We start from the raw sequence: 17,106 nt of genomic DNA on the forward strand, positions 1-17,106 counted from the left end.
GATGTATGAATGTAAAAGCAAATAAGGTAACAATTGAACATAAACATGAATGGGAGAATAAAAATGAATAAACACCCACCCCTCCAAAACAGCCATGTACAAAAAATCAATCTCTCTCTCTATGTATATATATGCATTGCACAGATGGAATATCAAAATAAAAATCAAAAAAGTAAAGCAAATCACAGAGATCCACAGCCTACACTGTTGACTCCATCACTGGGGACAAAAAGTTCTGTGTGTGCCGTCAGAGAGAAGTTTCCATTCAGATGGAATGACCTTTCTGCGTTCTGCAGCTCTGTGGTTGGGACCCCACCCTGGGTGATGCCTTGGATTTCTATCCGTTCCCCGCTGAGATTCCAGACACTTTCCAAATCCCAGAAACAGACCAACTCCCTGCTCCGCCACGCCAAATGTTGTCATACTTGTGCTGCTACTGTAAAGCTCTTGCGTCCGCCTCTGAAGCTGGGTTATTCTCAGAACATGTGGTGCCGTCAGTAACTTTGGAGAAAATGAGAAACTGCAGGCTTTTTTAGTTTTTAGCTCAGTCGCTCATTTGTTCTGGCTTTTCCTCAATTTATTTTCCCTCTATTTTTCATTCTGTGCTGTATCTGTTCACCTGCTATCTGTCTTACAGAGAGGCATTTTTAATGAGAGCCTGTCTGTCTGAGCCGTTTTAAGTGTCTGTCTGCCTAGTATTTTGCAGTTTTATGTTTGCGCTCGTGTCATTGCTGTGTTCCAGAAAAATGTTTTTCTCTCCCTCTCTGTTATGACTATCTCTCTGACAATGTGAGCAAATTACCATTTTGTAGACACTAACAGAAAGCATATTGTCTATGGACTCTAATCCCCGTTTCAGTGCTGTTTCATATTTTTTGTGTTTTGTCTCGCTTTTTCATAAAGTTTGAAGTTGCACGGCATGTTGTTGTTCTAGTTTGACTTGTATACTGTATTTTGCATGTTTTTCTCTTAAAGTGTTTTTCTTGAGTTCTCAAGACAGACCGAGACAGAGTTGCTTGCAGTTTCCTTAAAACCACAACTCATTGAACAACTGATTAAAATGAACATAAATTAAAAAATGAGGGCGTGCAAGACGCAGTTCATAGATAGAGCAACTTCAGACTGATTCACTGCAGCAATCACACAATTGAAGTGTGAAATATAGTCAAAACCATTAGAGATAGTGCCTTCAAATGAGTGAACCATAATTGAATCACTCAAACACACCCAATTAGCGTCATAAGCTGTTATGAATGTATCTATATTTTCATAAATCATCATACTGACACGTGTCTGTGTGTGAGGAAGGTATGACACAAACTCTAGCCTCTCCCATCCCCCACCCACACACACACACACTCGCACACTCACACACACACTCGCACACTCACACACACACACTTGCACACTCACACACACCACACTTACTCACTCTCTTGCTGTGATGCAGTCAGGTCAGGGCCCTGGTGATGTTAATAATGATGATGAAATGATGATAAAGGCTCGCATGAGCTCCTTATTGTTAACATAAATGAATGTGTTTCATTCATGAGTCACAGTGTGATGGAGGACCCTGTGTGCTGTGTGTGTCCTCACAATACAGTGACACACATCACAGTGTGACATGGCGCAAACAAACATAATGTAATTGACATCATGTCACGCATTTCACTCCCATCACATGAGCATAATGCAGGACAATACAATGGCTGATCGTTGTGTGAAGATAAAGTTAAATGGCAGGTTATTTTGGTTAACTTCTGCAATTTCCCACATGATAATGCACACCTGTTTCATATGTAATTATGAAAAGATGTTTCTATGTTTTGTAAATAAACCATTGCTTTTATCTTCTTGAATGTGGCATGTTTGTGTTATAGAGCACTGGTATTTATACTTTAAAATTCCATCTGTCTGCTCTGGATTTTTGAACAGGTGTCTGGTCAGTGGTGGGAAATCTTCTCTGCATGAGTCATCATTAACTAAAACCTCATCGTCACCTCCACTGTCACTACATCTGTTGTTTAATTTAAGGCTGTGAGATTACATGGTTTTTAGCTTTTAAATTGTCTTTAACCATTTGTGACTTTAAAGCCCCCCCGATCAAAGTCTGATTTCACTTCAACATAAACTCGGTTAAAAAAACGTCTATTTTTTTCTTCCTCTATTTGTTTCTTTGTTAATCATTGTTTATTTTCAGTAAAGCATATCCATAAAAAAAAGCTCACATTTAAACTCTACAATTCTTTCTTTTACATGACACTCATAGGAAAGAGGGTTTTGCTGCCCTATAATGTACTGTAGCATAAAATGGCTGAGCCTAAATATATCTGCCACTTTTGTTAATCCATACCATTGACTCAACATGTTTTTCCCCACTATAATCAATCTCTGTAGGAGCAAAAACTCTTCTCTGAGTGGCAATTGAAGACATATTTTCCCATGTTTTGTGCTTTACAGTGGTATATACCTTGAAGTGGTAAACAGGCCATAAATGAGAGGGTTCTTCTTATCCTTCCCATGGAGGATAAAGATGTCCTCTGGAAAGAGAGAAGACAGAAAGGAGGGAGGGATCAGGAAATGGAGGGGATGGAGACAAAGAGGTAAAACATTAGTTAAAGCAGAGGAAAAATCGTAACAGTATCTGAATAACTGGAGAAGTTTTGATCAATGTTGCACAGGTTTGTGAAAACTGCATGTGTGTTTGTGTGTGCGCATCAATCAGTCTGACTGTGTGATTAATAGCGTTGGGCATGCTGGCAGCATGGCTGACTGGCTGCTCGTAATGAATCTGTAGCCATTAATAACCAGCCACAGTGGGAGAGATGAGCGTAGAGTCCGCCACAGGAGAACAACACCTGCTGTCACACGCACACACACACACACACACACACACACACACACACACACCACGCCTTAGTCCTCACTCTTCATTTCAAACACAGCAGATCACAACACATGATACATCTCTCTCACGTTGCTGTTGCAGCGACGATGGGTCTGTCATGCAGTGCAATCAGGTGGAGTGTTGATATTCACTCTTTCCACCTGTCAACCTGATGTCTCAGACACCACTGGCTCAAATTTGACTAAACAAAAAGAGGGTATGGTTGATTGCTGGTGCTTTAGCACTGGTCGGCTCAGTGGGGATGTTTTTCATTTTGAACAGCATATCAAACACTAATTTTCTGATGGTTGCATTGAATAATGACACTGATTCCACAATGCACAACAGTACAATCCTGGTCTGCAGATCCGAACCCATCAAATACAATACTGAATTAAGTAGTACTATAAATATTCATGACAGGAAAGTTTCATTTAAGGTATCCTGCAGAGGTTTTTCATCACTAATGTGCTATCACTTAATGCTTTGGTGAGCCCATTTCAATTTTGTTTGCATTTGTAGTTCATCACCTTCAATGCAAGTCCATCAAAATAAAACAGATGGCAACATGGATAAAAACACCAAAAGCAATCGAATAAAGCAAACTGCTGTTCCATCTAATCCACCGTTTCTCGGCTTGAGCAAGTCGCTGTAATGTTTAAAATGCAGTACAGTGGAAATGAGGCATGTCACAAATACATGAAAATGCAAATGAACAGATTGACAGGAAAACAGACCAACAAACAGATGGCAGGAGTCAGGAGACCAAAAAAGTGTTCTGAAAGACAAATTTACAACCTCACAAACAAAATAATCTAATTTAACATGTGTTTCTAACATATGTAACTGCACTATAACAGCAGCATATATTAACATTCTATACTCTATCTATCTATCAGCAGCACAAATAGAGGCACATTTAAGATGCAAACCCAAAATCTGTAGTTATAAACTTGTCATGACAGAGGAAAGTCTCCAGAGGAAACAGAATCAAAGTTTTATCTTCTCAAACAAATACTTTGAGAGAGCTCTGATGGAGCTCAGGATTCATCCAGAGGGTGGCTTCTTTATCCCAAATAATTTTACTGTATGAATTTGAACTGTGAGTCAGGAGATTTAAACAATCAATTAAATTCAGCTGCTGTGCCTTGTGTGTAATACAAAAGCTTGCTCTCTTAATGGATCGCTGCATGCAATATGACCATCTGGCTTTTAAATGAGAATGGGAGATGACACTGATCGGTTTAATTCATGTTAATGACTAATTAAGAGTTCAAATACAACCGTTTTTGTGCCTTGCACTTTATTTTGTGCCCAGATTATCCACTGTTTAATGAGCAGAAGGGAGTTGGACACACCCTATACACACTTGTGCCATGGAGCTTAGGCTATACGCCACAGAACATTCAAATAAGGCCCCTCATGTTTGATTTTAACTCAAGTTCATCACAGTTAATACGATTTTCAACATTTTTCTCTGCTTATATCCAGCGCTCGCTGTTGTATAATTCAGTTGTCTGCTGCTACCGCACAGACAGGCTGTGATTTTCACTGTGTATTTAAATCACAATACTTCAAAGGTTTGTTTTCTTTTGTACTTTTGTTTCAGATAAGAGTTGGGAATGTTTTTATCATCCAAACACAATGGAAGAGAACGGAACCCTTTGTTGTCTGTGTGGCATGCTGTGAAAATCTATAAATACATGACTTGACTCGACTCCTATGGTACGGTGGGACAAGTTACTTTAAAAGGTTTTACCCAGGAAGAGCTCAGGTTGATGTTAAGATAAAAAGAGTTTGGCAACCTTTGCAGCAATAAAGGCTGGAAAAGGAGGTTCAAAACAATTACTTTCTACACTGACTCTGACTTTATTCTACCATCCATTCCCTCTGTTCTTCTTCTTCCCACGATGAGGCAGAGATGTTGTTGTGGTGACAGCGAAGCATAGCACTGTTCTCACATTCCCGTCATTCCTGCCGTTTTAGGTGGCCTCCTCGGAACTACAGCCCTGCAGGAAGTCTAATCTCATCTCATCAAACACACACACACACACACACACACACACTTGCCACACACAGTGATAAATTCGTACGCACACACACATCAAAAAGGGAGAAATAAAAGCTTGTATGACCACATGCATGGACCTACAAAAACAGCAGGGGGCCAAAGAATACACATGAACACACTCAGACACTGGACATATTGACACACAGACAATCAGCAGGCACCTCGGGGCAGAGCAGAGAGGACTTTGGGTAGTCTGCAGCCTGCAGCGTACGCATTTTCACTCCCTCCATCCCTTATTTAATATATCACCCCTTTATTATTAAGTTTTCCTCAGTGCTTCCTTTTTTCTTCATGCTTTTAAATTGCACTGCAGAGGCCTCCTTTTTCCAGATGACTCTCTCTTTGCTTATGCTCCTGTCTTCTATCGCTCCTTACCATATTTGACTCATACGGTATATCATACAACCATCTTTCTTCTAACACAGTCCACCTATCTCATCATAACTTGCTATTTTTCCGCTCACATCTTGCAAGGAATGCCCATCCTTCTTCAACTTCTATCATAAACCATCACCTTTATCGTCTCGCCATTTTCTTTTTTCCCCTTCTGCTTGTCTGCCTCAGCTCGTTTTAAAAAAAAAACAACATTTTAACGCAGCTTTTTTTTTTTATTACTCTGGATGATGTATTTGCTCTATGGTGGGAGCTTTCATCCTAAGCAGCTCAAAGACTTTTGTGGAAGAAATGAGTCAAAAGAAGGGCACTGGAAGATCTTAACATTTTCCTAGACACGAAGGCAGCCGGGTGGAAGCCATTTCAGTACAGATGCAAGACAGACCCCAAATAAACCTGGTTGGAACATGTTTACCAGGTGATCAGGTTGTGATAGCACGGAAAAACAACAACAGAATCCATTCAAAAGTGCACCTAAATATGCCGTCAAACTCTATTCACGCAAGGCCACATCTATAGAGGGGGTCAGAGCCGTATTTGGCCACATTAATGAAAAAGTATTGATGCAGTTTGTCTGCAGGACACATGTTTGAAATGTGGAATGGTAAACAAACGTTCATGCACAGAGATGAGGAACAAGAAAACAAGTTGCAGCGAGTTTCGACAGATACTTGTTCCAGTAAACTGATACCCAAGTACCCAGAAGGATACAAACATACCAAGTGCTGGTATTTTACAGGTTAAAAGACGTCTAGTGGACACTGAAGGGAGTTTTGTAGATGTCTAGGTGACATAATTTCATGTTGGCAGAACAACTTACAAGCCCCACTTGACAGCACACAAAAGTAACTGATAGTTTACCGAAAAGGAAGAGTCCCCACTGTTGACTATGTGGATCCTTACTTTTGCTAACTAGCACCAAGAAAAAGGGAATTTGATCATAAACCAAATTCTTGAACAAACAGCATTATTTACCTGAACATAAACAATACTTTGGGATCACCAAAGTGAGGCAATCCATTGAATTATTATGAGATATTTCAATCTGTACCAAAGTGGGCCACCCGACTGATTAACAGACTGACACAACCAGTCATACAGCCATGCTACTAACATAGATAATAACACTCCAACCAAGTAAAAACCTGTACACCCCTTGCCAGGAAAACGAGAAATTTCAATTCATTGTGTATAACAAAGTGTAAAGAAAGGAGGCCATATAGCATGTAAAGCTGAATATATTCCATTCAGTACTGAAAAAGTACTTTCTAAACTTAATAAAAAACTTTGTTGAAACCCCGTAGGGAAAAACTCTGAATCTCTGCCTGCTGCTTGAAAGTTAGTCAGTTTTCCTTTCTTCTCAGCACCTCACCGCATTCACACAGAAACATAGTTAAACTTTAGAAGACGCAGCCAGAACAATATTTTTCTTTCCCAAACTTTGAAGAAGACGTCTCAGTTATTTACAGCTCAGCTTGGCAAAAAAAAAATCAACTCTTATCGCTGCGTGACAAGTTTAAATCACCACCGATTTAGTGCGGTTCCACCTCGCTTCTGCATCTCTCTCGTGTTGATTTATTGAACTGGTGTGACTTTATTGTCATTAATCTTTAACAGGGGAGGGAAAGCAAAACACACACACACATTCATCACAAACACTGAGCGCAGAAAATATGAGAGCAGTCTGGTTTCTTCATGAAAATATGTCAAATGAAGCATTCAAATCATGTTGTAGTTACAGGAAACATCTTCATATCTTCCTCTTTTTTCTCTGTTTTTACATTTTGAAACATATCTTAAATTCTCTTTCACTGTCAGACTACTGACCACCATCTCATACTAACAGCAATCCCTCCTTCTCTTTGTCTCCCTCTGAATCTTCTTCTCTCCTTCTCTTTCTTTTTCTTTATCTGTTCATCAGGAGCTCAACCCCCACCTCCCGCCCTTTCCTGCTCAAATCCACCTGGACGTCCCAAAATCCCACTGGGCATCTCGTATTCTCTTTGTTTCTCACTTTCGCCGTCCCTCCCCGTATCCATCCCTCCCTCCCACTATCTCTCATCCCTCCATCTCCTCGTCCATCTGTCTGTCTGCCCTATTTTCTCCGGTGGATTCTTCATGTGTCTTCTTCTCTAAACAAAAAGCTGCTGTGCTCCCCTGAGGGTAGATAGTCTTGTCTAGCCCGCAGACCTGCAGCCGCATCCCCTATCTTCCTCCTCCTCCTAATTGTCTGGCCGTGGCCCCCCCAGGCAAACACCCCTATCCTCCTCATTTCTCCGCTGCTCCCCCTTTCTCTCCCTCCCTCCCTGTCCAGCCAACCTGAATGCCAACATCCACCTCCTCCCTCCTCCTCCTCCTCGTCATCTTATTGACCACACTCCCTGTCTTTATTTCCTCCTCGCCATCTTACAGTAATTTGCCAATAATAGCCCTGCCTCCATCTTGTCTGGTACTTTAGCCCCTTCAGCTATTGGCCCTATTCCCTCCACCTTTTATCTCCGTGACACATTTTTTCCCCTCCAGCCATGGCTGTTATCCACATCTTGATATCTCCATTTAGAAGATGCCTACTCCCCCCAAGGTGGCAATGAAGGACACTTTCTCCCTGAGGATAAAATACATTGTCTGGACACCATTGCTGTATTTCTGGGATAAAACTGAACGTGCAAAAAATTCTTTTCTAGCAAATCTAAATGATAAATATGTCAATATAAAAATCAGTACATTATGTAGAATTTAGGAAAGGCAAAATACATGATCTGAGATCTTTGTTTAAATACCTTTAAAAGACTGGGGATCCTGCCCGTAGTTACATGGCACTAAACCAGTCATTTACATTGAGTAGTCTATACCTTTTAAGAAAAGTCTTATAATCTGCTTTACTTTGCAAAATGTGTAAAAACGTATGAGTTCTTTATCCAAGGAAACCCCACATTTCCTGTACGTCCACTGCTTGTTGTTTTCTCCTCCCTCCCCTTTCCTCCCATCTCTTTCCCTTTCTCTGATCCATCCTTCCCTATTAACCCCATTCCCTCCCTTCTCTCTTGCCCCCGTCTCCCTCCCATCAGCCCTCACACCCTTTTAGCTTCACTTCACCTCACTTATCCCCTACATGTCCTTCGAGGAAAAATTGCCTCTTGTCTGTCTGTAGTATTTTCTGGATTTGTCCTCCCCCTTTGTCTGTCCATTGTGGCAATCTTTTTTCCACAAATTTAACCTCCTTCTTTACAGCATCAGCACTTAACCTAATTTTCTGAGGTCGACCAACTGGGTTATTACAGGCTGATATAACAAAGATAGTTGGAGCAGGAAAATTCAATTAATTGTCCATTATCATTATCATCATTATTATTAGCAATTTTTGACTTGATTAGAAACTGCATATCTGTTGAATTGAACATCTGAAGTAAAGAAATAGATACTTAATAGTATATAAATCTATGGTGTACTTTCCCTTTGGTGGTGGAGGCTATTCCTCAAGGGGAATATAAAACTGGTGGCAGAGGGAAGGCTGCACCAGACACTTGCTATGCTACTGCAATTTCCACTTTAGGGGTCCCACATATCCTTTAAATCTAGCCACATCTGACATCTTCTTTTAATTTGTCCTTTTCCATTACTTACTGAGGAATAACATCCCTCATTAGGTGGGAGGTTCTATCCTCCTGTCCTTTCTTCATCGTCTACATCATCATCTACTTAATCCTCTGTTTTACGATTTCTTTACTTTTGCTTCCCTGAAGCCAAATTTATTTCCAATCCTCTACGTAATCAGCTCTCTCCCTCTCCTCCTTTGTCATCTCTTCCACAGTGTTTGGTTAATAAAGCTTTGATAGCGGCTTCTTCTCATCCTCTTTCCCCTGCATTTATTTTCCTCATGTCCTCGTCCTTCTTCTCCTCCTTCTTTCTTGTCTGGTCAACACCTTGTGCTATAACCTCTACCCTCTCCCTACTTGTCCTACTTCTTTTCTTTTCTCTCGTACCCTTTTTTCTTATCCTTCCTCCTCTGCTGTCCAGCAGCTTCTCTCCCCCTCCTTCTCTCTCCTCTGTTTCTCCTTCTGATAAACTGGGCCTCCATTCAAGTATTTTCACACAAACTTTGATGGATTACAAATGCTCAATGGAGGCGTCACAACATGATTTATTTTCCTCAGTATCACAAAACGTGTTTTCATACCCAATTTAAACAGAAAGTGTTTTTGTTGATGAGGTAATTAAGCAGTAAATAGTGGAAAATCATTTGTCAGATTAATCTGACAGGGTTGGGCGTCCTGTTGGCTCTGTCCTCAGTTAATACATGGAGTCAGGCGTTCTCTTCTGCTCAACTCTTTTTTTAACCTCTCTCTTTAACCCAATAATGCCATACAGAGCCCAGGGATAGGTTCAATTTGGATTAAATCATGTCAAAGGCTGTTCAGGGTGGTTCAGTATTAGTTGGATCATTAGAGCATTACACGGTGAAAAACAATATATATGTGAAAATCATCAAACGTTACAAACACTAATCAACATGAACGTCCCTTTCTTAAAGAATGAATTCAATTTGGCAATTGCAGAGATGCAAAGGGAGGAAATTTGCACTGATTCCAGATGAAATCATCTCACTCTACTGGCAGATTTTATATGAAACTCTCACTCAATACAATTACATCTTCTGATTTAAAAATAATCCAAATGACTTGTTGAGTTAGGTATTTTGTGCTATGTTGATACATGCTGAAGTTGGTTTATTTGTTGCAGCATTTCAAACTAATCTACAGTTATATTTATCACATACGTATTATGTATTAATGTATTAACTGTATTTGCATCCAAATATAGCTGTTGTCTGTCTCAGCTGGTTGATTGGTCTCTTCATTGACCTCTGTAACCCTCATCTCTCCCTCATCTTCATCCCCACTGCTGCTTCCCCCCTTTAATTATTTTATTTCTGGCCCTCGCAGACTTCACCTCATCATACTGAGGGTTGGGAAGATGACAGTGTTCACTTATTAAAGTAGCACATAACATTCAGTACAATCCCAGACAGCTCCAGTGACGTCCTTCCAAACATAAATACTCTTTCCTTCCCCGCTATACTTTCCAGTTTCCTCCTCTTCCCCCCTCTATTCCTTTCCAGCATTGGTAGGTGACGTAGGGACACAGATATGGGTGCTGTCTTATGTCAGGAAAACTGAATCTCTCACACACAGACAGAAATAGCTGAGGATAATGCCTGAGAGTACCTCAATGTCTCTAGTGTCTTGACACTGGATCCGGCCACAGAGGTCGGCCTGTCTCTAACTCCAAAACCTCATAGCATGACTCTCCTCCACAACAACAACAACCACAACAGGGACAACAGCAGTGTATCCTTTCCGGTGAGGCTGCACTCTTGAGTTATTTCAGCTTGACTGGGCAGCCATGTCGTCCATGAATCACTTCTACTCCACTGTTTAAATAATTGTGGTTCAGTAAAGCTTGACTTACAATTTTACACAAGTGGCAATCACAGCAAGAGCCATATGCACTAGGAATGAGACTAATGAATGTGAAGCAGCCTCTACAACTCCACATACAAAACAACTGACAAATAAACTCTGAGCAATCCTGTGTCATGAGTCAGTCCATCACAGACCAGATGCTCTGTGCAAAACAAACCCAACTGTGAGGGCTTTCAAAAAGTTAATAGAAGCAACAAAAATACAACAAAGGCACCGTTTTCTGATCTGAGATTTCTCTCGCAGGACTGCATCACTTGTCTGTGCCTATTGGACTGGCTTTAGTGGAGTCTAGTTAAGCAGTCAAGATAGTTATGATAAGTCATCAGCCTGATAATGGGGCATTTATCTTATTAGACATCCAATAAAAAGAGCAGATCATTCAAAGCCATACTGCTTTTTGTATAAACAGTGCAGTACGCATTTGTCACACTTCTCACTTCAAACTGCTTCACCTGTGTAGAACCAGGCAGTGGAGACTACAGAGCCAAATAAATCATCTCAGCCTTGGAAATATCAGGGGGAGGACAACATGATTGCAACCTACACCACATTGCTCACTACATCTCAGCCTTTCTAAGTGCATGAACTAAAGATTAGCATGTTCTTTTAAAATACAAACATGTGAAATTAGCGGTTATCTTATTGGTTTTCATATCAGCTGACAAAAAATCCATATTGTGCATCCCAAAGATCTATTGTTATAGATTGTTAAACTGTCACACATACAGTACTGTATTAGATACGCAGCCAAAAAGTGATCTGTCCAACATGGTATCGAATCCTTCACCTGCAAAAACAGCAACAGTGTCACACAGACAGAACCCAGAACCGAAACACTGCTGCTTGTTTTGCCTTTTTGCATATTTGTGAACACACACACTGGCACAGCTTGGCACCTGGCATTTCATTTGAACTCAGCTGATTGATTTCCTTCATATCATCTTTAACTCAGCACCCTCAAAATGTTTTGAGAAAACCTAAATTACTGCAAGCCTTTAAAACACGCACACACACACACACACACACACACACACGCACGCACACACACACACGACCAGGTGGTATTCACTGCTCTGCAACTATGAAGGACCCGTAGGGTTTATGGGATTTGTAGTGTTTCTGTGTGGTGGAGCGTAGCATAAACACAACACTGACAGCATTCTTAACCTGATGGGTTAATCTCCTGTATATAGCTTTGTGGTTTTGTCTGTGTGTGTGTGTGTGTGTGAGTGGTTGTGTGTGTGCGACCGTGTATCTACAAACAAATGGGGATGGCCCTTATCAGATGTGTAAAAATGCTGGATTGAAATGTTTATGCTCCCGACCAGTCAGAACTGTCTTGTGTACACAGACAGGCTGAGACTCGAGTGAGTACATTTACAACTCAACAGATAGCTGTGTGTGTGTGTGTGTGTGCGCGTGTGCATGCATTCAAAGCTTTGACTATATGAAAACAATGTTACTGTGTGTGTAAACTTGTGTATATGTTCACACAAATAGTACCTGTGTTTGTATATGACTGTGAGGGTGTGTGTATTTGGCACACAGAGGAGTCAGGCTGTTTACCAGGAGAGTCTTCTGCTTACAAGAACAGCAGAGACAGAAAACATTTCAGTCTCCAAAAAAAGTGCTCTCAAGGGCTGTTTGTCAACGTTAACTAACTACCCTTATGCCCCAAACATCTTTTTATTGAGCCCCACAGGCCTAAAGGATAAGGCACTGGGCCAAGTTGAACCAAGTTGCGCCCATGACAGACCTGCTCCGGAGTAGGGCCAAGCCGTGCCCGTCCAACCTCTAAGCGGGCTGTTGTGATGTCTTGCAACTGCAACCAATCCATAACAAGTGCCCCTCAAACAACTGTGTGTTGTAAATGTATACTCAACTCATGTCTGTTCAGGAAACCTCAAAGAAAGACTTTCTAGAAGTCTGTATGTTCACTTCTCAGCACTTCTGAAGCTTCATACTTGATCTCTCCAGTTTCTCTCGTGCTGTTTGTACTTTCAAACATCTGTCGTCTTCACTCTTAGCTGTTCTGTCAAACTGAGTAGAGCCAGGCCAGCAGATGTAATGGAAAAACAGTATTAGCTCCAATTAGGAGAAAAAACGGTAACCCTGGATCACACTAAATCACTAAATAATCTAACATGTATTTTTCTACAAAATGGATCATTTTTGCCTCATGTGAAGCCCCAGGTGATAGGAGAGTGGCACAATGGAGGTGTGCTGGGCCTGTAGTGCCAATGGCAATCATAGAAACCATCCTCTGCTCTCAGTGTTTTACTTGCTACTGGGTGAATTTAAAGACATTTTTAAAAAACTAAAACTGACAGAGCATGGCGGAGATGTGCTTTATATCAACCAGCAATGATTGTTTTGTCACAGCTGAAGGTGACGGAGCAAATATAAGTATGGTGTCATATTGGAAATACGTCATCTGTTTTTCTGTGTTTTGTCAGAAGGGGGAATCAAAAGTTCCACGCTGCAGGTTTAATGTAGCAATCAAACAATTTATTGTTGTATTTCCATACAGAAATAATTTTTGACATAATGTATATTAATGTAATGGTCGAGGCAGCCAATACAATGACCCAATTCCCACTTGACCACTTTATGCTGCTCATCTCAAGGCCCAAGGTCTAAACAAAGGCAATTTGTCAGCATAGCTACAAGGTTAATGGTGACCTTTTATCCAAAATATCACAAATGTTAAATCTTGTTATCATACTATTTACATTTCATGGTGAGTGCATGTCATCATCTGTCCATGGCAAGGCAGCGAGGATCGAAGCATGCCGGCCAACTATGTACTACGTGCTGCAGACAAAGACTGCTGAGCAGCAGCATTGTTCCTTTGCTGCATCACTGCTTTTGATGCTTGCTGCCTGAGGTTAAACTGCTGCAGCACAATGTTTGCTCACTGCTGTTACGTCCCAAACTACATTGGCTGAGCTCATAATTGTAGCCCCAGTGGCCTAATGGATAAGGCACTGGCCTCCTAAGCCAGGGATTGTGGGTTCGAGTCCCATCTGGGGTGAACCATATCAGAGTGGCGCAGCGGAAGCGTGCTGGGCCCATAACCCAGAGGTCGATGGGAACCATAGCAGAGTGGCGCAGCGGAAGCGTACTGGGCCCATAACCCAGAGGTCAATGGATCGAAACCATCCTCTGCTATCTGTTCTTTTCAGGAAGTTTCAAAGACTTTACAGAGAAAGAAATCCTTCCTAGAGCTGACTACATCCTGTTCATCCAAACTGTGTATCCTAATTCTGCACCTGTGTCTCCCAGTCTGTTGTAAAGCCAGGCTTCAAGAATACTGGGGTTCCATCCAAAGGAATAGGGATCCTCAAAGGATATTTATTTGCAAAAGTGAACCTGTTTGGATCATCAGCAACAACACTTACAAAAACAAAGCAACACATCAACATCAACCTCATCTTAAGACTGCCTAGGCATGTGCAGCTGTGATTGATATACACTGCCCTCACTGCAGAAATTCTGGCACACTTTTTAGATATTGTTGCTTGTGAGCCACATGTTTGGCATTTTATCTTGGTGGATAACCCCATCTGAGCCGGTACATAGAAACCTGGACTATTTCTATTTATACTAGACGTTTTGGGAACTTGCATACTTTCAAGCACTCAGCAACTGAAAACACCTGTGTGGCTGTGAGGGCCTTTCAAATGCTGCATAACACTGAATGCATATTAGTGCTCTTCATACACTAATGGTATTTTGTTCATCACCACTGACATGGGTAAAGGTAATAATTGCCCAGAGTGCAGCACTGGTGAACACAGAAAAATCTAAGACTTGGACAAACTGACAAAAAACAGAGGCTGAACGGAGGCTAAGATTCTTTGCTCAAAATGCACATCAGAGACTACATGCCTACATAGACCTGCTTCCAAGTATACACACACACGCACACTCACACACACAGCTAAGTGGAGGACACTGACTGCGCGAATCCTTAATAATGAACAAACCCGCAGCAACCGAATGTTGAGGCCAGTTGCCGTGGTTACCAAGGCTGAGGCACGAAGACGAACCCAAGGTGACCGACGGGGCTGTTGATCACCGTGGTAACAGTGGGGCCATCCAGACACACACAAACACACATACACACACTGATGCTGTGGTTGAGCACTTTCTTTAGTCTAGGACCTCCATCATCGCCTCAAAATATCTGAGCGAGAAGTTCCAGTGCTTCATGTGTTACACTGATGAACAGAAAAACACACACACACGCACACACACACTGGCTGAGTATCTGAACTCACTTCTCATTTATGCAACATTCAGTGGCAGCTGTTATGCGACCAGTGTTTGTGGCCTGTCTCATGTGATTTTAATGTGCTTCTAATGTGTAATGTGTCATATGATGCTAATGTGTACTCACGCAGCTGGTCAAAGTGCGTCTGTAGGCCGTCTGGTCCAGGGACTGAACACACCATTCGAGCCTTCTGGAAGGTACTCCACTTGTTGACTAGACTCCTCTGACCTCCAATGTCATTCTATAACCAAATGCAAAAGACATTGCATGTGAACCCTCTATGACTTGCCAAATAAAGGATACTATACACCAGATTATCCAAACAATTGTTTTTACTTTGATTTCAATGACTACAATGCTGTAAATGCTGTGAAACCTAAAATGTGATTTTATGTACAAAACATTTTATGAAATTCTGCAGTTGTTTTCAGTCTGTAAAACATCTGAAAAAAAGGGAAAAACGATCAAAAATACTTATGTTTAAATAAAATGTTTTCATGAAATTCAAGATTGTTTATCCAAATTCTATGTAAGAAATTGACACATGGACATGCACACAAGAGCAGGCACACATTATAATGGTCATGCACGCAGTCAAACAGATAGGCAGAGAGTAAAAATATTCAAAGTATCACAGTGGAGCAGGAGACACAGTGATAGTGACCAACATAAACAGTCCCCTATACACAGACTTCTGAAGTCGTATCTATATGATCCAGCAACAACATCAAATCGCACATAGTTGCTTTTTACGTAAGCACACACCTGAGTAGAGACAGACACACTGACCAGCACGTACAAACGCTACCTGTTCAGGCAAACACATGTTTACATAAACTGCATGAAGACAGTTTCTGATATGAGCATACAAACACACAAATCTGGTTTCTACCTGTCTCTCACAAACACACTCCATACCTTGCACACACGGGCCACTCTGGAGTAGAGCACCTTCCCAGCAGCCCCTTCTGCCTCCTGAGCGCGCTCGGTGAAGAACACGTAGACCTTATCGTCCTCTGGGTTATCAGTCTCAGACAGTGGCGCTACCCGCACAAACTGGGCATCTGCAAGGAGAAAGACAGGTGAACTGTAAATCAACTGGAACGCAATCCACCTCTGCAGATAAGTGCACGTATAAGTGCACGAGCAACAGAGATGGAGCAAAGGGACGATGGAGGTACAACTGAGTTTACAAACAGCAGAAAGAGTCATCATGTATCTTGTTGTTATCAGCAGCAGACGTCGACACGCTGGCCTGATAAAACACCAAGCGGGCGTGCAGGAGATGGTCTTGGAGATGCTGATTTAGAGCAAAAGGCATTCAGTTTACTGTAGTTCAGAATACTCAGTTTACAAAGAAAGAAGAAAAGAGATAAATGGTTGTTAAATTGATCTACTTTAAATCATTCTAGTGGTTTGACACCAGAGAGACGCTTGAGAAATAGATGTAGAAACAACATAGACACAGTACTGAAGGTGTTACTGTTTGATTCAGCATTCAAATAATACTTAGGTACTAGTCTGCTGTGGCACCAGACTAATTTTTTTTACTCTCTTTTGATCCTCTTTGACATTTTTTTTTCACTTACCCTGCAGCCAGGTGGAGTCGTACTGCTCTGTGCGGATGACGTGACGGCTGCCCAGACTACGGAAGAAGGCTGAGTCCCGGCTCATGAAGTCTGAGGTGATCCCAGCATACAGCTCTCCATCTACACATATTACATATGACTTTCAAGTAAGACTGAGGACAAATGTACCCTTGCCTGTGACAACGAATTCTTGTGGGTTATTCTGGCACATTTTAGCAAAAGGTTTTGGTCATGGTTAAGGTCATGTCTTCAGTCAAAATATACAACTTTTTGATGTACATCTGATTCATTAAATATATTGAATGAATTTTGGTAAAACTGAGCATCCACAAAGAGCTAAAACTTCACAGACAAGCTCTAGCCTTTCCTGTGATAACTTTCAATTCATAGTTTATTTGAGCTGTGGT

The 17,106-nt window shown here is 41.4% G+C and overlaps 1 protein-coding gene and 1 non-coding gene across 3 annotated transcripts in view; one reads left to right on the forward strand and one right to left on the reverse strand.

Moving 5' to 3' along the window:
* Positions 1–17,106, reverse strand: part of sema3h (sema domain, immunoglobulin domain (Ig), short basic domain, secreted, (semaphorin) 3H) — a 57,530-nt gene that overhangs the window by 11,712 nt on the left and 28,712 nt on the right. For both annotated transcript variants that reach the window (XM_030423363.1, XM_030423362.1), the window contains exons 6-9: positions 16,700–16,819; positions 16,029–16,174; positions 15,237–15,351; positions 2,471–2,540 (exon numbers count right to left, since the gene is read on the reverse strand). In XM_030423363.1, the coding sequence (XP_030279223.1) occupies positions 2,471–2,540; positions 15,237–15,351; positions 16,029–16,174; positions 16,700–16,819 (451 nt within the window). The remainder of the gene's footprint in view (positions 1–2,470; positions 2,541–15,236; positions 15,352–16,028; positions 16,175–16,699; positions 16,820–17,106) is intronic.
* On the forward strand, positions 13,796–13,868 carry trnar-ccu (transfer RNA arginine (anticodon CCU)). The gene has a single exon. It is a non-coding gene; the product is annotated as a tRNA-Arg (tRNA).

Source organism: Sparus aurata, chromosome 7 (genome assembly GCF_900880675.1).
Source record: "Sparus aurata chromosome 7, fSpaAur1.1, whole genome shotgun sequence".
Classification (NCBI taxonomy): Eukaryota; Metazoa; Chordata; class Actinopteri; order Spariformes; family Sparidae; genus Sparus; species Sparus aurata.